General features: G+C 46.6%; 1 protein-coding gene across 1 annotated transcript in view; it reads left to right on the forward strand.

The window, feature by feature from the left end:
- Positions 1–24,609, forward strand: part of tmem63c (transmembrane protein 63C) — a 161,320-nt gene that overhangs the window by 53,178 nt on the left and 83,533 nt on the right. The window contains exons 12-13 of the mRNA XM_078233152.1: positions 7,271–7,344; positions 9,223–9,303. Coding sequence (XP_078089278.1) covers positions 7,271–7,344; positions 9,223–9,303 — 155 coding nt within the window. The remainder of the gene's footprint in view (positions 1–7,270; positions 7,345–9,222; positions 9,304–24,609) is intronic.

The following is a 24,609-nucleotide window of genomic DNA, read 5'->3' on the forward strand; positions in this document are numbered from 1 at the left end:
GTCCAAAGGTGTGCAGGTTAGGTGGATTGGCCATGCTGAATTACCCCTTTGTGTCCCAACATATGTTGGTTAAGGCGATTAGACATGGTAAATGCGTGGGGTTACCGGGATAGGGTGGGTGGTGGGTCTGCGTAAGATGCTCTGCTGGAGAGTCGGTGCAGACTAGATGGGCCAAACGGCCTCCATCTTCCCTGTATGGATTCTATGGCTAAAGCAACTGAAAAGATTGTTCTATTGGAGGGACGGCGATTACAGAGTGAAGCATGAGCAACAGTGCCTGATATTGCCACCTGAAAACTTCTAGGAGCCTGACAATGCTGCAACTGGTTACCCTAGCAACAAGCCCCTCGAAACTTTGATGTATATCAGAGATTCCAGAACCATATCCCAATCTTTCCCCTCCTTACAGAAATTCATCCAGTTGTTCCCCTGCCTTGCAATAATCGATTTTGCAATCCTATTTACGTTAAAATGTTACCTATAAGACCATAAGACATAGGAGCGGAAGTAAGGCCATTCGGCCCATCGAGTCCACTCCACCATTCAATCATGGTTGATTTCAACTCCATTTACCCGCTCTCTCCCCATAGCCCTTAATTCCTCGAGAAATCAAGAATTTATCAATTTCTGTCTTGAAGACGCTCAACGTCTCGGCCTCCACAGCCCTCTGTGGCAATGAATTCCACAGACCCACCACTTTCTGGCTGAAGAAATTTCTCCTCATCTCTGTTCTAAAGTGACTCCCTTTTATTCTAAGGCTGTGCCCCCGCGTCCCAGTCTCCCCTGCTAATGGAAACAACTTCCCTACGTCCATCCTATCTAAGCCGTTCATTATCTTGTAAGTTTCTATTAGATCTCCCCTCAACCTCCTAAACTCCAATGAATATAATCCCACGATCCTCAGACGTTCATCGTATGTCAGGCCTACCATTCCTGGGATCATCCGTGTGAATCTCCGCTGGACCCGCTCCAGTGCCAGTATGTCCTTCCTGAGGTGTGGGGCACAAAATTGCTCACAGTACTCCAAATGGGGCCTAACCAGTGCTTTATAAAGCCTCAGAAGTACATCCCTGCTTTTGTATTCCAAGCCTCTTGAGATAAATGACAACATTACATTTGCTTTCTTAATTACGGACTCAACCTGCAAGTTTACCTTTAGAGAATCCTGGACTAGGACTCCCAAGTCCCTTTGCACTTTAGCATTATGAATTTTGTCACCGTTTAGAAAATAGTCCATGCCTCTATTCTTTTTTCCAAAGTGCAAGACCTCGCACTTGCCCACGTTGAATTTCATCAACCACTTCTTGGACCACTCTCCTAAACTGTCTAAATCTTTCTGCAGCCTCCCCACCTCCTCAATACTACCTGCCCCTCCACCTATCTTTGTATCATCGGCAAACTTGGCCAGAATGCCCCAGTCCCGTCATCTAGATCGTAAAAACCTAATTTTTCCATTTTCTTTTCAAATCTTTAGCACGGTGGCACAGTGGTTAGCACTGCTGCCTCACAGTGCCAAAGACCTGGGTTCAATTCCCGGCTTGGGTCACTGTCTGCAGAGTCTGCACGTTCTCCCTGTGTATGCATGGGTTTCCTCTGGTTTCCTCAAAGATATGCGGGTTAGGTGGATTGACCATGTTAAATTCTCCCTCAGTGTACCCGAACAGGCGCCAGAGTGTGGCGATTAGGGGAATTTCACAGTAACTTTATTGCAGTGTTAATGTAAACCTACTTGTGATACTAATAAATAAACTTAACTTTAAACTTTCCTTTGAACATCTGCCTGATGGCAGGTTGGCTGGACTCAAGTTTCCATGGTCATGAAAATCTTCAAAATTCCCCAGGTAGCTATCAGACCATCGCAAAACCCAGCTGTGTTGTAACATTTAGAAAGGAAACCCATTGTCCTTACCCAGTCTGAATTTACATCAGTCACACATTATCTGGTTTCACTCTAACTGTGGTCTGAAGTGGCCGAGTAAAGCCCTCAGTTGATCAAACTGCTGCGGCTGGGGCGGCACGGTGGCGCAGTGGTTAGCATTGCTGCCTCACAGCGCCAGGGACCCGGGGCAGCACGGTGGCGCAGTGGTTAGCATTGCTGCCTCACAGCGCCAGGGACCCGGGGCAGCATGGTGGCCGCAGTGGTTAGCATTGCTGCCTCACAGCGCCAGGGAACCAGGTTCAATTCTAGGCTGGGGTGACTCCATGTGTGGAGTTTGCACATTCTCCCTGTGTCTGCTTGGGTTTCCTCCCACACTCCAAAGATTGCAGGTTAGGTTGATTGGCCATGGTAAATTGTCCATTAATGTCAGGGGATTAGCTAGGGTAAATACATGGGGCTACGGGGCTAGGGCCTGGGTGGGATGGTTGTCAGTGGAGGCTCGATGGGCAAAATGGCCTCCTTCTGCACTGTAGGGATTTTATGATTCTATGAAAGAATAGCATGTGGATTTCCAGCGGTTCAATAAAGCAGCTGAATATCACCTTGTTAAAGGTGACCAATAAATAGCAGCCTTGCCGGTGATGCCCACATCCTGACAATGAACGTGAGAGAGTTGAGGGTCTCTGGAGAATTTCCAAGGTGCAATGATCTATCTTTATAACTTCACCCTCCTGGGGCAGAAATAAGTCTGATCTCTCTGCTCTGTACTCCTTCCAATAATTCATGGAATTAAAGAATTGTGCCAGGGCCAGCTCATTCTAAAAACTATCCAATTAGTCTCATTCCCTACAAATCATTGCCCTTCATATTTATCCAATCTCCTTTTGAATCTTACAATTGAATCTGTTTTCACCATCTTTGCAAGTTGCACATTCCAGATCACAACAACTTGCTGTGCGAATAAAAGTTTCCACATGTCACTGCTGGTATTTCACCAGTTACCTCCAGTCACTTATCCTTTTGCCTCTGGAAACAATTTATTTATTCACTTTGTCAGATCCTTCATTGTTTTGAACATCTACAGGAACAGTGCCAGAAGACTGGAGGATAGCAAATGTTGTCCCCTTGTTCAAGAAGGGGAGTAGAGACAACCCTGGTAATTATAGACCGGTGAGCCTTACTTCTGTTGTGGGCAAAGTTTTGGAAAGGATTATAAGAGATAGGATTTATAAGCATCTATAAAGGAATAATTTGATTAAGGATAGTCAACATGGTTTTGTGAAGGGTAGGTCGTGCCTCACAAACCTTATTGAGTTCTTTGAAAAGGTGACCAAAGAGGTGGGTGAGGGTAAAGCCGTTGATGTGGTGTATATGAATTTCAGTAAAGCGTTTGATAAGGTTCCCCACGGTAAGCTATTGCAGAAAATACGGACGCATGGGATTGAGGGTGATTTAGTGGTTTGGATCAGGAATTGGCTAGCTGTAAGAAGACAGAGGGTGGTGGTTGATGGGAAATGTTCATCCTGGAGTTCAGTTACTAGTGGTGTACCGCAAGGATCTGTTTTAGGGCCACTGCTGTTTGTCATTTTTATAAATGACCTGGGTGAGGGTGTAGAAGGTTGGCTTAGTAAATTTGCGGATGACACTAAAGTCGTTGGAGTTGTGGACAGTACGGAAGGATGTTGCAGGTTACAGAGGGACATAGATAAGTTGCAGAGCTGGGCTGAGAGGTGGCAAATGGAGTTTAACGCGGAAAAGTGTGAGGTGATTCACTTTGCAAGGAGTAACAGGATTACAGAGTACTGGGCTAATGGTAAGATACTTGGTAGTGTGGATGAGCAGAGAGACCTGGGTGTCCATGTGCATAGATCCCTGAAAGTTGGCACCCAGGTTGATAGGGTTGTTAAGAAGGCGTATGGTGTGTTAGCTTTTATTGGTAGAGGGATTGAGTTTCGGAGCCAGGAGGTCATGTTGCAGCTGTTTGTGATTGATATAAACGATCTGGAAGAAGGTGTAACTGGGGTGATCAGTAAGTTTGCGGACGACACAAAATTGGCAGGACTTGCAGATAGTGATGAGCATTGTCAGAAGCTGCAGAAGGATATAGATAGGCTGGAAATTTGGGCAAAGAAATGGCAGATGGAGTTCAATCCTGATAAATGCGAAGTGATGCATTTTGGTAGAAATAATGTAGGGAGGAGCTATACGATTAATGGCAGAACCATAAAGGGTTTAGATATGCTGAGGGACCTGGGTGTGCAAGTCCACAGATCCTTGAAAGTGACGTCACAGGTGGAGAAGGTGGTGAAGAAGGCATATGGCATGCTTGCCTTTATAGGATGGGGCATAGAGTATAAAAGTTGGGGTCTGATGTTGCAGATGTATAGAACGTTGGTTCGGCCGCATTTGGAATACGGCGTCCAGTTCTGGTCGAATGCCCGTGATATTCTGATATTCTCTGATATTCGGGTAAGCGTTCTCCAAGGCGGCCTTCGCGACAAACGACGGCGCAGAGTCGCTGAGCAGAAACTGATAGCCAAGTTCCGCACACACGAGGACGGCCTCAACCGGGATCTTGGGTTCATGTCACACTATTTGTAACCCCCCCAGAGTTTCACTGGCTGTCTTGTCTGGAGACAATACACATCTTTTTAGCCTGTCTTGATGCTCTCTCCACTCACGTTGTTTTGTTTCTTAAAGACTTGATTAGTTGTAAGTATTCGCATTCCAACCATTATTCATGTAAATTGAGTTTGTGTCTTTATATGCTCTGTTTGTGAACAGAATTCCCACTCACCTGAAGAAGGGGCTTGGAGCTCCGAAAGCTTGTGTGGCTTTTGCTACCAAATAAACCTGTTGGACTTTAACCTGGTGTTGTTAAACTTCTTACTGTGTTTACCCCAGTCCAACGCCGGCAGCTCCACATATAGAGGAGGTCCCAGAGGATTGGAGAATAGCCAATGTTGTTCCTTTGTTTAAGAAGGATAGCAAGAATAATCCAGGTAATTACAGGCCGGTGAGCCTTACATCAAAGAAAAAAGAAAGGGTAGGGGGTTTTAGTTCAGTCGGGCAGCATGGTCGATGCAGGCTTGGAGGGCCGAAAGGCCTGTTCCTGTGCTGTAATTTTCTTTGTACTTTGTTTGAATGGAGGGCTGTGACAAGTGACATTCCTCAGGAATCAGTGCTGGGACCTTTGCTGTTTGTAATATATATAAATGATTTGGAGGAAAATGTACTAGTTTGATTAGTAAGTTTGCGGATGACACAAAGGTTAGTGGATTTGCGGATAGCGATGAGGACCATCAGAGGATACAGCAGGACATAGATCAGTTGGAGACTTGGGCGGAGAGATGGCAGATTAATCCAGACAAATGTGAGGTAATGCATTTTGGAAGGTCTAATACAGATAGGAAATATACAGTAAATGGCAGAACCCTTAAGAGTATTGATAGAACATAGAACAGTAGAACATAGAACAGTACAGCACAGAACAGGCCCTTCGGCCCACGATGTTGTGCCGAGCTTTATCTGAAACCAAGATCAAGCTATCCCACTCCCTATCATCCTGGTGTGCTCCATGTGCCTATCCAATAACCGCTTAAATGTTCCTAAAGTGTCTGACTCCACTATCACTGCAGGCAGTCCATTCCACACCCCAACCACTCTCTGTGTAAAGAACCTACCTCTGATATCCTTCCTGTATCTCCCACCACGAACCCTATAGTTATGCCCCCTTGTAATAGCTCCATCCACCCGAGGAAATAGTATTTGAACGTTCACTCTATCTATCCCCTTCATCATTTTATAAACCTCTATTAAGTCTCCCCTCAGCCTCCTCCGCTCCAGAGAGAACAGCCCTAGCTCCCTCAACCTTTCCTCATAAGACCTACCCTCCAAACCAGGCAGCATCCTGGTAAATCTCCTCTGCACTCTTTCCAGCGCTTCCACATCCTTCCTATAGTGAGGTGACCAGAACTGCACACAATACTCCAAATGTGGTCTCACCAAGGTCCTGTACAGTTGCAACATAACCCCACGGCTCTTAAACTCCAACCCCCTGTTAATAAAAGCTAACACACTATAGGCCTTCTTCACACCTCTATCCACTTGACTGGCAACCTTTAGAGATCTGTGGATATGAACCCCAAGATCTCTCTGTTCCTCCACAGTCTTCAAAACCCTACCTTTGACCCTGTAATCCACATTTAAATTAGTCCTACCAAAATGAATCACCTCACAAAGGGATCTGGGTGTACAGATCACTGAAAGTGGCAACGCAGATGGAGAAGATAGTCAAGAAGGCATACGGCATGCTTGCCTTCATCGGCCGGGGCATTGAGTTTAAAAATTGGCAAGTCATGTTGCAGTTTTATAAAATCTTAGTTAGGCTGCACTTGGAATATAGTGTTCAATTCTGGTTGCCACACTACCAGAAGGATGTGGAGGCTTTGGAGAGGGTACAGAACAAAGTTACCAGAATATTGCCTGGTATGGAGGGCATTAGCTATGAGGAGAGGTTGGAGAAAATTGGTTTGTTCTCACTGGAATGAAGGAGGTTGAGGGGCGACCTGTTAGAAGTCTACAAGATTATGAGGAGCATGGACAGAGTGGATAGTCAGAAGCTTTTTCCCAGGGTGGAAGAGTCAATTACTAGGGAGCACAGGTTTAAGGTGCGAGGGGCAAGGTTTACAGGAGATGTACGAGGCAGATTTTTTACACAGAGAGTGGTGGGTCCCTGGAACTCGTTGCCGGGGGAGGTAGTAGAAGCAGATACCATAGTGATTTATAAGGGACGTCTTGACAAATACATGAACAGGATGGGAATAGAGGGATATGGTCCCCGGAAGAGTAGGAGGTTTTAGTTCAGTCGGACAGCAAGGTCAGTGCAGGCTTGGAGGGTCGAAGGGCCTTTTCCTGTGCTGTAATTTTCTTTGTACTTTGTTCCACACGACAGTGACTCAAGCCGGGAATTGAACCTGGGTCTCTGGCGCTGTGGGGCAGCAGTGCTAACCACTGTGCCACCGTGCCGTTCACTTCACACTTCTGTGTTTTAAATTTCATCTTCCATGTGTCTGCTCATTTCAACATTCTGTCTATTTCCTCCTTAAGTCTTATTATTCCCATTGTTTGCTACATTTCCAAGTTTTGGGCAATATTCAAACTTTGAAATGGTATTTCATAAATCTAAATCCAGGTCATTAATATATATTCAAAATAGTAGTGGTCTCAGTACTGGGAGATACCACAATGCCCTTCCTTTCAAACTTGGGTCTGAGGGTCCCTGGGGTGTTGGGTGTTAAGTGTGATTGGTGCAGGCTTTGTGAAATGGGTGTCCCCATGGTACATCTGGCAAGTTTCCTGTATTCTAACTGTGGCCTTTCCCTTCTGTAGGTCGCAAGAACACTGATGATCTCACAGATCCCAAGGGAAATCACAGACACAAATCTCATTATCAAGCATTTCCAGTGAGTAATGGGACTTCCAATGGGTCAGGAGCAAGAGGCTGGGCTGAACAGAGGCTGCTGAGAGCGGAGGGTAGGGTTAGAGGTAAAAGGGATTGGGTGACAGGTGAAGTATTACTGGAGAGAGTGGGTGGGATCAGGATGGGAGGGTGAGGGAGGAGTGAAGATGAACGTTACTGGAGAGGAGAGCTTGACTGTGGTGAAGGGTAGGAGTTATGTGAGTGCAGCATGTGTATTTAAATTTCTCTGAGTGTGTTCATTCTTGTTGGAACTTCCATCTCTCTCTCTCTAGAACATAGAACATTACAGTGCAGTACAGGCCCTTCGGCCCTCAATGTTGCGCCAACCAGTGAAACCCATCTAAAGCCCCTCTATTCTACACTATTCCAATATCATCCATATGTTTATCCAATAACCATTTGAATGCTCTTAATGTTGACGAGTCCACTACTGCTGCAGGCAGGGCATTCCACGCCCTTCCTACTCTCTGAGTAAAGAACCTACCTCTAACATCTGTCCTATATCTATCACCCCTCAATTTAAAGCTATGTCCCCTCGTGTTTGCCATCACCATCCGAGGAAAAAGGCTCTCACCATCCACTCTATCTAATCCTCAGATCATCTTGTATGCTTCTATTAAGTCACCTCTTAACCTTTTTCTCTCGAACGAAAACAACCTCAAGTCCCTCAGCCTTTCCTCATACGATCTTCCCACCATACCAAGCAACATCCTGGTAAATTTCCTCTGCACCCTTTCCAATGCTTCCACATCTTTCCTATAATACGGCGACCAGAACTGTACGCAATACTCCAAGTGTGGCCGCACCAGAGTTTTGTACAGTTGCAGCATGACCTCCTGGCTCCGAAACTCAATCCCTCTACCAAGAAAAGCTAACACACCGTACGCCTTCTTAACAACCCTATCAACCTGGGTGCCAACTTTCAGGGATCTATGCACATGGACACCCAGATCCCTCTGTTCACCCACACTACCAAGTATCTTACCATTAGCCCAGTACTCTGTATTCCTGTTACTCCTTCCAAAGTGAATCACCTCACACTTTTCCGCGTTAAACTCCATTTGCCACCTCTCAGCCCAGCTCTGCAGCTTATCTATGTTCCTCTGTAACCTGCCACTTCCCTCCGCACTGTCTACAACTCCACTGACTTTAGTGTCATCCGCAAATTTACTAATCCATCCTTCTACGCCGTCATCCAGGTCATTAATAAAAATGACAAACAGCAGCGGCCCCAAAACAGATCCTTGCGGTACACCACTAGTAACTGGACTCCAGGATGAATATTTCCCATCAAACACCACCCTCTGTTTTCTTACAGCTAGCCAATTCCTGATCCAAACCACTAAATCACCCTCAATCCCATGTGTCCATATTTTCTGCAAAAGCTTACCATGGGGAACCTTATCAAACGCTTTGCTGAAATCCCTATACACCACATCAACCGCTTTACCCTCATCCACCTCTTTGGTCACCTTCTCAAAGAACTCAATAAGGTTTGTGAGGCACGACCTATCCTTCACAAAACCGTGCTGACTATCCCTAATCAAATTATTCCTTTCTAGGTGATTATAAATCCTATCTCTTATAATCCTTTCCACTGACTTTGACTTTGACAAATCCTCTGACTTTGTGTCTCTCTTGCTAAGTGTGAGTGTGTGTGTGCGTGTGTGTGCGTGCTTGGGTCTCTGATGTTATGTAAAGTCGCGTGACTTTGTAACTGAGACGAGTATCTGTCCAGGTACACATGTTCTGTTTCTCCTGTTTCTGTGGGCTGCACAAGTTATTAGTGAGAAGATGCTGAAATATTGAAGAGTGCAGCGAAGGGTTGGCTGTTTCTGATTGAGGGTTTCCCTTGTTTCAGTGAGGCCTACCCCAGCTGTACGGTGACAGATGTGCAGTTCTGTTTTGATGTCCGGGCACTGATGAAGTTGGACTCTGAAAGGTACCAAATTATGTATACAAAGAAAATTACAGCACAGAAACACGCCCTTCGGCCCTCCAAGCCTGCACCGACCATGCTGCCTGACTGAACTAAACCCCCCTACACTTCGGGGGACCATATTCCTCTATTCCCATGCTGTTCATGTATTTGTCCAGATGCCCTTTAAAAGTCATTATTGTATCTGCTTCCACTACCTGCCCCGGCAGTGAGTTCCAGGCACCCACCACCCTCTGTGTAAAAACACTTGCCTTGTACATCTCCTTTAAAACTTGCCCCTTGCACCTTAAACCTGTGCCACCCTGGGAAAAAGCTTCTGACTATCCACTCTGTCCATGCCCCTCATCATCTTGTAGACTTCTATCAGGTCACCCTCAACCTCTGTCGTTCCAGTATGCAGGAAGTTGGGGAAAAAAAACAAAACCACATCCAGCTCACCACGAAATCCAAAGCAGCTTGGTAGTACAGAACTTGCAGAGCGTTGCTGAATAAAGAAACATGCTGTCTTGCTCTCCTCAACAGAATCATAGAATCCTACAGTGCAGAAGAAGGCCATTCAGCCCTTCGAGTCTGCACTGACTACAATCCCATCCAGGCCCTATCCCCATAACCCAGAATATTTATCCTGCTAGTCCCCCTGACATGAAGGGGCAACTTAACATGGCCAATCCACCTAACCCGCACGTCTTTGGACTGTGGGAGGAAACCGGAACACCCGGAGGAAACCCACGCAGACACAGGGAGAATGTGCAAAGTCCACACAAACAGTGACCCAAGCCGGGAATCGAACCCGGGTCCCTGGCGCTGTGAGGCAGCATTGCTATCCATTGTGCCACCGTGCTGCCGGGAATTGAACCCGGGTCCCTGGCGCTGTGAGATAGCAGTGCTAACCACTGTGCCACCGTGCTGCCGGGAATTGAACCCGGGTCCCTGGCGCTGTGAGATAGCAGTGCTAACCACTGTACCACCGTGCTGCCGGGAATTGAACCCGGGTCCCTGGCGCTGTGAGATAGCAGTGCTAACCACTGTACCACCGTGCTGCCGGGAATCGAACCCGGGTCCCTGGCGCTGTGAGGTAGCAGTGCTAACCACTGTGCCACCGTGCTGCTGGGAATTGAACCCGGGTCCCTGGCGCTGTGAGGCAGCATTGCTATCCATTGTGCCACTGTGCTGCCGGGAATTGAACCCGGGTCCCTGGCGCTGTGAGATAGCAGTGCTAACCACTGTACCACCGTGCTGCCGGGAATTGAACCCGGGTCCCTGGCGCTGTGAGGTAGCAGTGCTAACCACTGTGCCACCGTGCTGCCGGGAATTGAACCCGGGTCCCTGGCGCTGTGAGATAGCAGTGCTAGCCACTGTACCACCGTGCTGCCGGGAATTGAACCCGGGTCCCTGGCGCTGTGAGATAGCAGTGCTAGCCACTGTGCCACCGTGCTGCTGGGAATCGAACCCGGGTCCCTGGCGCTGTGAGGTAGCAGTGCTAGCCACTGTGCCACCGTGCTGCCGGGAATTGAACCCGGGTCCCTGGCGCTGTGAGATAGCAGTGCTAGCCACTGTGCCACCGTGCTGCCGGGAATTGAACCCGGGTCCCTGGCGCTGTGAGGTAGCAGTGCTAATCACTGTGCCACCGTGCTGCCGGGAATTGAACCCGGGTCCCTGGCGCTGTGAGGTAGCAGTGCTAATCACTGTGCCACCGTGCTGCCGGGATTGAACCCGGGTCCCTGGCGCTGTGAGGTAGCAGTGCTAACCACTGTGCCACCGTGCTGCCGGGAATTGAACCTGGGTCCCTGGCGCTGTGAGGCAGCAGTGCTAGCCACTGTGCCACCGAGCTGCCGGGAATTGAACCCGGGTCCCTGGCGCTGTGAGGTAGCAGTGCTAGCCACTGTGGCACCGTGCTGCCGGGAATTGAACCCAGGTCCCTGGCGCTGTGAGGTAGCAGTGCTAGCCACTGTGGCACCGTGCTGCCCCGGGTCCCTGGCGCTGTGAGGTAGCTGTGCTAACCACTGTGCCACCGTGCTGCCGGGAATTGAACCCAGGTCCCTGGCACTGTGAGGTAGCAGTGCTAGCCACTGTGGCACCGTGCTGCCCCGGGTCCCTGGCGCTGTGAGGTAGCAGTGCTAGCCACTGTGCCATCCCTAAAGAATACCAAATCTCAAAGGGAGCAACAATTTATTCAGCATGTGAAGACGAAGAACAGTACAGCATAAGAACAGGCCTTTAGGCCCACGATATTATGCTGAACATGATGCCAAATTAAACTAATTCCTTCTGGCTGCCCTTGGTCCATGTCCCTCAATCCCTTGCATTTCCAAGTGCTTATTTAAAAGCCCTTTAAACACACCTATCATATCCGACTGCACCACCACCCCTGGCAGCGCAGTCCAGACACCTAGCACACTGTGTAAAAAAATCCCCCCACATCTCCTTTGAAATTTCTCTCTCTTACCTTAAGTGCATGCCCTCTAGTATTAGACATTTCAACTCTGGGAAAAGGATTCTGACTGTCAGCCCTGTCTGTGCCTCTCATGATATTATAGATGTCTATCAGGTCTTCCCTCAGCCTCCTCTCATTGGTTGTCAAATCAGTTCTGGTCAAGGCATTGCCATGGGGGAAATGGCTGTCCCCCCAAGCATTTGTTCAGTTGGAAAAGCACAATTGCATCGACATGTTCTTTCTGTTTGCAAAGTACAGGGCCATGTGTGTGAATGCATGTAACTTCGAGCACCAGGACTGGGAGATGAATATCCAGGGGTATCAGGCGTTTAGGAAGAATAGACAGGAAGGAAAAGGTGGTGGGGTCGCGCTATTAATAAGAGATAATATCAGGGTAGTACTGAGGGATGACATAGGCTCTGAGGAACAAAACGTGGAATCATTATGGGTAGAGATGAGGAATAGTAGAGGGAGAAAGACACTAGTAGGTGTGGTATATAGGCCCCCGAATAATAATGTTGAGGTAGGGAGGGCTATAAACAAGCAGATAAGGGATGCGTGTAAAAACGGAACGGCAACAATCATGGGGGACTTCAACATGCACATTGACTGGCAGACTCAAGTCGGTAATGGTGGAATGGAGGAAGAGTTCTTAGAATGCTGTCGGGATAGTTTCCTTGAACAGCATGTTACGGAACCGACGAGGGAACGAGCTATTTTGGATCTGGTATTGTGTAACGAGGTAGGTAGAATTAAGGACCTTATTGTGAAGGACCCTCTTGGGTCTAGTGACCACAATATGGTCGAATTTCTGATTCAGATGGAAGAGGAGAAAGTTTGGTCTCAAACCAGTGTCCTCTGTTTGAACAGAGGGAAATATGATAGGATGAGGGATGAATTGGCTAAGGTAGACTGGGAGAGCAGGCTGGCAGGTAGGATAGCTGAGGAACAGTGGAGGATTTTTAAGGAGATCCTTTTCAGTTCTCAGCAAAAATATATTCCAGCAAAAAACAAGGATTGTAAGAAAAGGGAGAACCAGCTGTGGATAACGAAGGAAATAAAGGAGAGTATTAAAATAAAAACAGCTGCGTACAGAGTGGCCAAAAATAGTGGAGAAACAAGTGATTGGGAAAAATTTAAGAAACAACAAAGAGAGACTAAGAAAGCGATAAAGAAAGGAAGGATAGACTATGAAGCTAGGCTAGCAATTAATATAAAAAATGATAGTAAAAGTTTTTATAAATATATAAAAAGGAACAGAGTGGCTAGAGTGAATGTTGGACCCTTGGAGGACGAGAGGGGGGAGTTAATAGTGGGAAATGAGGATATGGCTGAGTCTTTAAATAAGTTTTTTGTGTCGGTCTTCACGGTGGAGGACACAAATAGTTTGCCAAATATTAACGATAGAGGGTTGGCAGCAGGAGAAATACTTAATACGATTAATGTTACCAGAGAGGCAGTGCTGGGTAGACTAATGGGACTGAAGGTGGACAAGTCCCCGGGTCCGGATGGAATGCATCCCAGGGTATTGAAAGAAATGTCAGAGGTAATAGTGGATGCGTTAGTGATTATTTATCAAAACTCGTTGCATTCTGGGGTAGTGCCGGTTGATTGGAAAACGGCTAATGTTACGCCGCTGTTTAAAAAAGGAAGGAGACAAAAGGCGGGTAACTATAGGCCGGTCAGCTTAACGTCTGTAGTAGGGAAAATGCTGGAATCCATTATTAAGGAGGAGATAGCAGGGCATCTGGATAGAAATGGTTCGATCAATCAGACGCAGCATGGATTCATGAGGGGAAAGTCGTGCTTGACGAACATGTTGGATTTTTATGAAGATGTGACTAGGGCGGTTGATGGAGGAGAACCGGTGGATGCGGTGTTTTTGGATTTCCAAAAGGCGTTTGATAAGGTGCCCCATAAAAGGCTGCTGAAGAAGATTAGGGCACACGGAGTTGGGGGTAGTGTGTTAAAGTGGATTGGGGACTGGCTATCCGACAGGAAGCAAAGAGTCGGAATAAATGGGTGTTTTTCCGGTTGGAGGAAGGTAACTAGTGGCGTGCCGCAGGGATCGGTACTCGGGCCGCAACTGTTTACCATTTATATAGATGATCTGGAGGAGGGGACGGAGTGTAGGGTAACGAAGTTTGCAGACGACACAAAGATAAGTGGAAAAGTGAATCGTGTGGAGGACGGAGAAGATCTGCAGAGAGATTTGGACAGGCTGAGTGAGTGGGCGAGGATATGGCAAATGGAGTATAACGTTGAGAAATGCGAGGTTATACACTTTGGAGGAAATAATAACAAATGGGATTACTATCTCAATGGAAACAAATTAAAACATGCTACCGTGCAAAGGGACCTGGGGGTCCTTGTGCATGAGACGCAAAAGCCCAGTCTGCAGGTACAACAGGTGATCAAGAAGGCAAATGGGATGTTGGCCTATATTGCGAGGGGGATAGAATATAAAAGCAGGGATGTCTTGATGCACCTGTACAGGGCATTGGTGAGGCCGCAGCTGGAATACTGTGTGCAGTATTGGTCCCCTTATATGAGGAAGGATATATTGGCATTGGAGGGAGTGCAGAGAAGGTTCACCAGGTTGATACCGGAGATGAGGGGTTTGGATTATGAGGAGAGGCTGAGGAGATTGGGTTTGTACTCGTTGGAGTTTAGAAGGATGAGGGGGGATCTTATGGAGACTTATAAGATAATGCGGGGGCTGGATAGGGTGGAGGCGGAGAGATTCTTTCCACTTAGTAAGGAAGTTAAAACTAGAGGACACAGCCTCAAAATAAAGGGGGGTCGGTTTAAGACAGAGTTGAGGAGGAACTTCTTCTCCCAGAGGGTGGTGAATCTCTGGAATTCTCTGCCCACTGAGGTGGTGGAGGCTACCTCGCTGAATATGTTTAAAGCGCGGATGGATGGATTCCTGAGCGGTAAGGGAATTAAGGGTTATGGGGATCAGGCGGGTAAGTGGTACTGATCCACGTCAGATCAGCCATGATCTTATTGAATGGCGGGGCAGGCTCGAGGGGCTAGATGGCCTACTCCTGCTCCTATTTCTTATGTTCTTATGTTCTTATGTGAGTAAGCCACGCTGCCAGCCTAACTGATCATTTTCATTTGGCATCAGTGTAATGCTTAGCACAATCGGAATTGTTGAGTAAGCATTGTCCAACTGCGAAATCACATCTAACCTTGGGCACTATGTTGTGAGTTCTATGTTGTAAGTTCCCCAGTCCAACGCCGGCATCTCCACATCGTAAGTTCTGCAAGCAGGGACTGTTGAATCTGGTCAGTGCTTTTCCTCTTGCGAGCAGCCAGAAGGACTTTCTGTTTGATGCCATCCATTTATTGTTGGGAGGTATAGCCTACATACTTAACATAGAACATAGAAAAACTACAGCACAAACAGGCCCTTCAGCCCACAAGTTGCGCCGGTCGTGTCCCTACCTACCTAGGCTTATAAATAGACTTACCTATAACCCTCAATCCTATTAAGTCCCATGTACTCATCCAGAAGTCTCTTAAAAGACCCTATCGAGTTTGCCTCCACCACCACTGACGGCAGCCGATTCCACTCACCCACCACCCTCTGAGTGAAAAACTTACCCCTGACATCTCCTCTGACCTACTCCCCAGCACCTTAAACCTGTGTCCTCTCGTAGCAACCATTTCAGCCCTGGGAGAAAGCCTCTGAGAATCCACCCGCTCTATACCTCTCAACATCTTGTAAACCTCTATCAGGTCACCTCTCATCCTTCGTCTCTCCAAGGAGAAAAGACCGAGCTCCCTCAACCTATCCTCAGAAGGCATGCCACCCAATCCAGGCAACATCCTTGTAAATCTCCTCTGCACCCTTTCTATGGTTTCCACATCCTTTCTGTAATGAGGCGACCAGAACTGGGCACAGTACTCCAGGTGGGGTTTGACAAGGGTCTTATAAAGCTGCATCATTATCCCCCGACTCCTAAACTCAATCCCTCAATTGATGAAGGCCAGCACACCATACGCCTTCTTAACCACCTCCTCCACCTGCGGGGCCGATTTAAGAGTCCTATGGACCCGGACCCCAAGGTCCTTCTGATCCTCTACACTGCTAAGAGTCTTACCCCTGATATTATACTCCTTCATTCCATTTGACCTGCCAAAATGGACCACTACACATTTATCCGGGTTGAAGTAACATTACACAGGCACTGAGAGGTAGCTAAAGCTGCCACCTTCAGTCCTGAAAATGCCAAGTCTAGCTCCGCTTACCCAGGAAGGGGAAGATGTCTCAAATATTTGAACAATGGGTGAAACTAGCTGCTTGATGCAGCTGCTTTGTAATAGGGGCATGGATGATATTTTCCTCTAATAGGATGCAATATAAATTGTTGTTCCTTTTGAGATTTGGTATTCTTGCAATCCTGATGTGCAAGAGAAATCATTGACAGTGCATTCATTCAGCAATACTTAAATCCAGAGCAAAATACAGTGGATGCTGGGAATCTGAAGTAAAAACAGAAAATTCTGGAAATACTCAGCAGGCCCAGCTGTATCTATGGAGAGAATGGGCAGAATCTTCTTCTCAGTGCACAGAGTGCTGACTGAGGCGAGATAACCAGTGTCTGGCTCTCCAGCTGCACAGCCATCTTTTCTCTCCAGATGTTAATGCGCCTTCTTTGGGTTGCTAGGTCATTTATGCCGCACTTTAAACGATCTCTTAGCATTTCTGGTAATGGAATTCTGTTACTAGTTCCCCTGCAAATCAAGTAGTTGTATTTAACCTGTAGCGTTGCAAGATCATGGGAAGGTTTAGGATTGTAATGATTTGCCACCATTTCTACTAACTCATGGAAGGTCTTGGACTCTGGTGTTTCCGGATACGTCAGAGTTTTTATAATACTGAATGTTGCAGCGCCACACACAGTCAATAGAATGATTTTGCCGAGTATCTCCTTTTATTCCGTTAGCTCGAAAGAAGTACCTCAATCTCTCAGCAAACTTGATAGGTTCTTTTAAGAGATTTCTGGATGAATACATGGAACTTAATAGGATTGAGGGTTATAGGTAAGCCTATATATAAGCCTAGGTAGGTAGGGACATGACCGGCGCAACTTGTGGGCCGAACGGCCTGTTTGTGTTGTATTTTTTTCTATGTTCTATGTTATGGCCAGTCCTCAACACCCACGCCGTATGGCTCCAACTTCCCAAAAAATTGCATACCAAACAATAATACAGGCTTACCAGGACCTGACAAGCAGGTTACCAAAGCGTCCCTTTTACTTTGACGCTGTGAAGGAACCCGTGCTTTATTGCACAAAATGAAAATAAACAATAACCACAAGCCTGTGGTGAACAGGTCCTGTTGTGGGGTCTTTTCAGAGACTAGGTATCACCAAAAAACCTCAGGAAATAAAAGACTCACAAAGCCAGTGTCCCAGTTAAAGACGTATCTTTATTTGACCAATGATCAATGGGAGAGGCTAGCACTGGGCTGTACAAAGCCTTTCTAGAATCATTGTTAACAGTTGTCATAAACCTTATCCAATTACAAAGAACAAAGAAAATTACAGCACAGGAAACGGCCCTTCGGCCCTCCAAGCCTGCACTGACCATGCTGCCTGACTTAACTAAAACCCCTACCCTTCCGGGAACCATATCCTATTCATGTATTTGTCCAGACGCCCCTTAAAAGTCACCACCGTATCCGCGTCCACTACCTCCCCCGGCAACGAGTTCCAGGCACCCACTACTCTCTGTGTAAAAAATCTGCCTCGTACATCTCCTTTAAACCTTGCCCCTCGCACCTTGAACCTATGCCCCCTAGTAATTGACTCTTCCATCCTGGGAAAAAGCTTCTGACTATCCACTCTGTCCATGCCTCTCATAATCTTGTAGACTTCTATCAGGTCTCCCCTCAACCTCTGTCGCTCCAGTGAGAACAAACCAATTTTCTCCAACCTCTCCTCATAGCTAATGCCCTCCATACCAGGCAACATCCTGGTAAATCTTTTCTGTACTCCAAAGCCTCCACATCCTTCTGGTAGGGTGGCGACCAGAATTGAACACTATATTCCAAGTGCGGCCTAACTAAGGTTCTATAAAGCTGCAGCATGACTTGCCAATTTTTAAACTCAATGCCCTGGCCGATGAAGGCAAGCATGCAGTATGCCTTCTTGACTACCTTCTCCACCTGTGTTGTAGGTAAATAATACCTCTGAGACTAGTCGTGAGTCAAAGTACAGTGGTTTATTTTCACAAGATTGTGGGAGAAGTCCAATTCCTAACACGATCTCCAGACTTCTCGCCGAATATAGGTTAAGAGCAAATATTTATACATATATTTTCGCCCCTGGTCACGTCCGCATTTTCTCACGATTATTGCTGCCTTAGCGATTCCGTCCTTCGTGTAGTCCGTGTAATTGTGGCCATCTCAAGGCTATCTGTTTTGTCGCTTCTATGTGGACACCTGTGGCTTGTTTATCCAGCATACAAGATTATAAGTTTGCATAAACAAGTTAACCGAAATACAGGGGCCTATATAACAATTTATATTGGTAAGGATGAATGGTATATAATGAATATATATGAATATTATTATACGATCACAGAAGGCATACATGTAAGCTCCACCATGTTAAACAGTACATAATATAAAAGAACACAAAATGGATTCTAGCTGGGTTAGCCACATTCCTGAACACAATTAGCTACAACAGCAGGGACAACTGAACAAAGAACAAAGAACAATACAGCACAGGAACAGGCCCTTCGGCCCTCCAAGCCCGTGCCGCTCCCTGGTCTAAACTAGACCATTCTTTTGTATCCCTCCATTCCCACTCCGTTCATATGGCTATCTAGATAAGTCTTAAACATTCCCAGTGTGTCTGCCTCCACCATCTTGCCTGGCAGCGCATTCCAGGCCCCCACCACCCTGTGTAAAATATGTCCTTCTGATATCTGTGTTAAACCTCCCCCCCTTCACCTTGAACCTATGACCCATCGTGAACGTCACCACCGACCTGGGGAAAAGCTTCCCACCATTCACCCTATCTCTGCCTTTCATAATTTTATACACCTCTATTAAGTCTCCCCTCATCCTCCGTCTTTCCAGGGAGAACAACTCCAGTTTACCCAATCTCCCCTCATAACTAAGCCCCTCCATACCAGGCAACATCCTGGTAAACCTCCTCTGTACTCTCTCCAAAGTCTCCACGTCCTTCTGGTAGTGTGGCGACCAGAACTGGACGCAGTATTCCAAATGCGGCCGAACCAACGTTCTATACATCTGCAACATCAGACCCCAACTTTTATACTCTATGCCCCGTCCTATAAAGGCAAGCATGCCATATGCCTTCTTCACCACCTTCTCCACCTGTGACGTCACCTTCAAGGATCTGTGGACTTGCACACCCAGGTCCCTCTGCGTATCTACACCCTTTATGGTTCTGCCATTTATCGTATAGCTCCTCCCTACATTATTTCTACCAAAATGCATCACTTCGCATTTATCAGGATTGAACTCCATCTGCCATTTCTTTGCCCAAATTTCCAGCCTATCTATATCCTTCTGTAGCCTCTGACAATGCTCCTCACTATCTGCAAGTCCTGCCAATTTTGTGTCGTCCGCAAACTTACTGATCACCCCAGTTACACCTTCTTCCAGATCGTTTATAAACATCACAAACAGCAGAGGTCCCAATACAGAGCCCTGCGGAACACCACTAGTCACAGGCCTCCAGCCGGAAAAAAGACCCTTCCACTACCACCCTCTGTCTTCTGTGACCAAGCCAGTTCTCTACCCATCTAGCCACCTCCCCCTTTATCCCATGAGATCCAACCTTTTTCACTGCTTCTCTTATCTGTTTTGGATACACGAAAACAAGCTCTACAGACACGAAAACAAGTCCTATAATGCCTGTTACAAATCTCTAAGTAGTACAAAGTTCATTAACCCATTCCCGTCTTCAACCTGCATTGCCACTTTCAGTGACCTGTGTACCTGTACACCCAGATCCCTTTGCCTATCAATACTCTTAAGGGTTCTGCCATTTAGTGTATATTTCCTATCTGTATTAGACCTTCCAAAATGCATTATCTCACATTTGTCCAGATTAAACTCCATCTGCCATCTCTCCGCCCAAGTCTCCAACTGATCTATATCCTGCTGTATCCTCTGATGGTCCTCATCGCTATCCGCAAATCCACCAACCTTTGTGTCGTCTGCAAACTTACTAATCAATCCAGTTACATTTTCCTCCAAATCATTTATACATATTACAAACAGCAAAGGTCCCAGCACTGATCCTTGAGGAACACCACTTGTCACAGCCCTCCATTCAGAAACACAGCCTTCCACTGCTACCCTTTGTCTTCTTTGACCGAGCCAGTTTTGTATCCACCTTGCCAGCTCACCTCTGATCCCATGCGACTTCATCTTCTGCACCAGTCTGCCATGAGGGACCTTGTCAAAGGCCTTACTGAAGTCCATGTAGACAACATCCACTGCCCTACCCTCATCCTACATTCTACCCTCTGACATTATGGAATTTCATTGGTCCATAGGATCCAGACGCTTCTTCCCTCTTGCTTAGTAACCTCAGATGCTTAGCTACAAAGGTCAAAGTTACTGTTCCCACCAACTCTCTTCACGTCAATGGCCGAACCAGACAGCTGAAATTTACACGTCTGAGAAGAACTGTCTTATCAGGACAACTTTGAACAGCCCTGTTCATAAAATGGGTTAGGAACCATACGATTCGTAACTTTTGCTGATAAAACTATGCACATTCTCTGGTTTCATTGTTCCAAAGAATGTGGTTTGTCTGCTTAGTTTTCATCCCTAGATGCCTTGCAGCAACCTGCCTTTGGATAATGTGTACAATTGCTTTAAAAATACAGTTAAAATGCATTTAAAAATTCAAAATACATGTTTAAATCAGAAATACTTGTTCAAATCTCAACTTATTTAAATTTCTTACTCTGTTCATACTGCCTTCATGCAGACAGTTCCCCTGTTAGACTGTGAGTCTGATCGGAGGTCATTTCACTTATTGCTAGTATTTTATTAGTCATTTAAATCCCTGATTATTTGAAATTTCTCTAACCTACTATGAATTTCTACAACAGTCCCAACCGGGAGTAAAAGGATAATGGAGCCACTCAGGGTCTTACTTTATACAGGGCTCGATATGTGAGCTCCACCTGGTTGGCTAATTACCAATTCCCAGGGAGGTTGCATTCAACGAGCCCAACTGGGAGATCAGTTAGTGATTCCCCACGCAGATCAACGGGTTATCGCACAGAGGAAGACTGTGACAAAATACGGGAAGGCATTAATTAACTTCCAGAACAGGCATATAAATGACAAATTAATTTCAAGCTACACAAGTGTGAGGGGATAATATATATTTTGATGGGAAGAATAAGGAAGCCGCATTCTTCATGGAATATAAATGTCTAAATGGGTTAGATTAATAACAAAGGGATCTGGGGGCTTCAGAGACTCAAATTGCTGAAAGAAATAATACAAATTAGTAAAAGCATAAAAGCACTAACAAACATGTGGGTTTATTTCTTGGGCTGTAGAATTGAAAAACAGAAAAGTTGTGTTAAATTGTACAATACCTGGACGTATTCACCTTTGGAAACTGTGGATAGATCTGGCCTCCATGTTATGCAAAGGATATAAAGGCATTGGGCTGGTGCAAACAAAATACCAGAACTCAGAGGTTATAACTGTCAGGGAAGATGAAATAGGCTGGGGGCTCTTTTCTCTAGAAAAGAGAAGACTGAGGGTGCCCTGTTGGAGGTTTTTAAACTTGTGAAAGGATATGATAGGATAGACATAGAGAAAATATTTTCACTTGAAGGAGGAGGCCGGAATTAGGGGCCATAAACAAGATGGTCACTAATAAATCCAATAGAAAATTCAGGAAAAATGTCTTTTCCCAGAGTCAGTAGATTGTTGATGGGCTGAAATGAAAAGGAATGGGAAGAGATTCCTGCATTGTAAATACTTTGTCATTGTGTTTGTGGGACCCTGTCTTTTGAAAATTGGCCATCATGTTGTAATGGACCAGAATCGGGCCCATTACAACTGTAACTATGGGCCCGATTTTACCATTTTGATTCTAAGTGCCGGATCTGGGCGTAGTTCAGATCTGACCTCGAAATCCGCTTTCCAGCGCACCCATACGCTTTCAGCCGGCTCCAGTCCGATCCGCGCTGTGGGCGGGGCTTAGCGCTGCCGGAACGATCGGAGCTCTGAACTGCGCATGCGCAGTTCGAAAAAATTTGAAAAAGCGCACCCGGGTGCTGGGCTGGAGCGCGCGGCTGTGGCAGTTTGTGCCTTCGTTACAGCTAAACGTTTCTGAAAGATTGCTTCCTGCTGTGTATCCTGTATCCAGTGTACCCAGGCGGAACAATTCAAATAGAACATCAGCAGTTTGCTTTGGAAGGCAGGTCTACGCCAGGCTGTATCCTGTTTTGCTGGTTCGACCTGATGGGTCCACAATCAATATCCGATACAAGGAGCCTAAAAAAATTATTATGATGCCAGTCGATTCTGCCAGAAGCTGAAAGGAAAGCAAGAATGCGCAAACGTGTTCCCAAAAGAGCTAGAATGAAAGAGGAGCAATTTGAAGATGAATTTAAAGTTGACAAGTATAGCAAATTCTGGAAGAAAAAGTAGCCTTCAAAATTTTGGATTTTATAAACAATCATCACTGGACTGCTTGACTGGTGTTGACATCAGTGGAACTTTGACAAATGCACATATTATTGTGATGTCATTAATAAGTTGTGTTTTTTATTTATGATCTAATCCATTTATTTTATTATAATGTGATACAGGAAGGATACAGGGAATGAAAAAACAGATTCCTGTTTTTATTTCTACTATTACATGGCTTAAATGCAAGGAGAAAATGCTTTGAATGTTAATTAGACAATACCCATTCACATAGAAATCATAGAAACCCTACAGTACAGAAAGAGGCCATTCGGCCCATCGAGTCTGCACCAACCACAATCCCACCCAGGCCCTACCCCCATATCCCTACACATTTACCCGCTAATCTCTCTAACCTACACATCTCAGGACACTAAGGGGCAATTTTAGCATGGCCAATCAACCTAACCCGCACATCTTTGGGCTGTGGGAGGAAACCGGAGCACCCGGAGGAAACCCACGCAGACACGAGGAGAATGTGCAAACTCCACACAGACAGTGACCCAAGCTGGGAATCGAACCCAGGTCCCTGGAGCTGTGAAGCAGCAGTGCTAACCACTGTGCTACCGTGCCGCCACATTAATTCTGTGCCTCCTGTTCCTGACTATATTTGTGTGGATTTGACTTGCATATATTTAATTGTTTGTGCGATGTATCATTAAAACCAGCTGCAGGAAGAAAAGTGCAGAAAGCAGAGATAGCGGCTCTCTGACACAGATCATCCCCTGAGGGAGGGGGGGAGGAGGAGGAGGGGGCGGCTCAGATGTATCTCTGGTTGGGGGGGAGAAGGAGGGGGGGCGGGTCGGATCATCCTCTGGGGGGGGGTGAGGTGGGTCAGATGGATCTCGGGGAGGGGAGGAGATAGACGGGTCGGATCGATCTCTGGGGGGTGGGGGGGGTAGGGGGTCTGCTGCCAGTCTGCGGGTGATCGGTGGAGAGGGAGGGGGCAGGGGTGTCCGCTGCCACTCTGCGGGCGATCCCTCTTCCCCACCGGAGAAACGAATCCCTCCTCCCGGAGTGGACGTGCGGCCACTCTGGGAGGAGGGATTCGTTCCTCCGGTGGGGAGGAGGGATCGCCTGCAGAATGGCAGCGGACACCCCTGCCCCCCTCCCTCCCCACCGATTGCCCGCAGAGTGGCAGCGGACCCCCCTGCCACCCCAGAGATCCATCCAACCTGTTTCCCTCCTCCCCCCCCCCCCCCCCCCGAGATCCATCCGACCCACCTCCCTCCTCCCCCCCCCCCCCCCTCCCAGAGGATGATCCGACCCGTGCCCCTCCCCCCCCTCTCCCAGAGGATGATCTGGGGTCAGAGAGCCGTTGCAGGCTCTGAACTGCTTCGGAGGTTCCCCTGCAAAATAAAAATCGGCTTCGGATTTTTATTTTGCAGGTCGCTAAAAGAGCGGATCTGGAACGGAACAGAAGAAGGTAAAATGGGATTTGATGGTAGATTTGGGCGGGCAGTTCATTAAATCGATTTAAATGCATGCTAATGCATTTAAATCGTTGGCCGCCCAATTCAGGCACGGAACAGATCCGCGCCCGAATCGGGTGTCGGTAAAGTCGCGATTTGCTCGGACGCGGGTGCAGATCGCGATAAAGGCCTCACGCCCGATTTTACTGCGATTTCGCGTCCGAAAACAGGTGCAAATTGTTGGTAAAATCGGGCCCTATATTTCAAAAGGTGTTCATTTGCTGTACAAAGCTTAGGAATGCCTTGAAGTTGTAAAAGACACTGTAGAAATTATACAAGTCCTTTCCTTTTTTACACTTGGGTACCTGAAGCAGTGTGTCATGCTTTATGATGTCACATCGAATAGTAGACGTTTTACATTTATTCTCAGAATGTGAGTGCATTGCTGGCTTATTAGGCCATATAAGAGGGCAATTAAAAGCCAAGCACAATGCTCATTCTAAGTTTGTTGATCTTGAGCATCACTGTGTTATATAGTGGGGAAATTATTAAATGACCTCTGCTGCACATGTGTATGGATAATGAGTGAGAACTGTATGGTGCAGAGTTGTAATGCTCCAAAAGCTGATTAGTCTGCTGATAGTCAATATCTAAATATGGGAATTTGTTATCTTGAATGCACACAGCATATGTTGCACAGCGAATTCGGAAATCTTCAGAAGAGATGGGGAATCAGGAAAGAA

The sequence above is a fragment of the Mustelus asterias genome, chromosome 18 (genome assembly GCF_964213995.1).
Source record: "Mustelus asterias chromosome 18, sMusAst1.hap1.1, whole genome shotgun sequence".
NCBI classification, from domain to species: domain Eukaryota; kingdom Metazoa; phylum Chordata; class Chondrichthyes; order Carcharhiniformes; family Triakidae; genus Mustelus; species Mustelus asterias.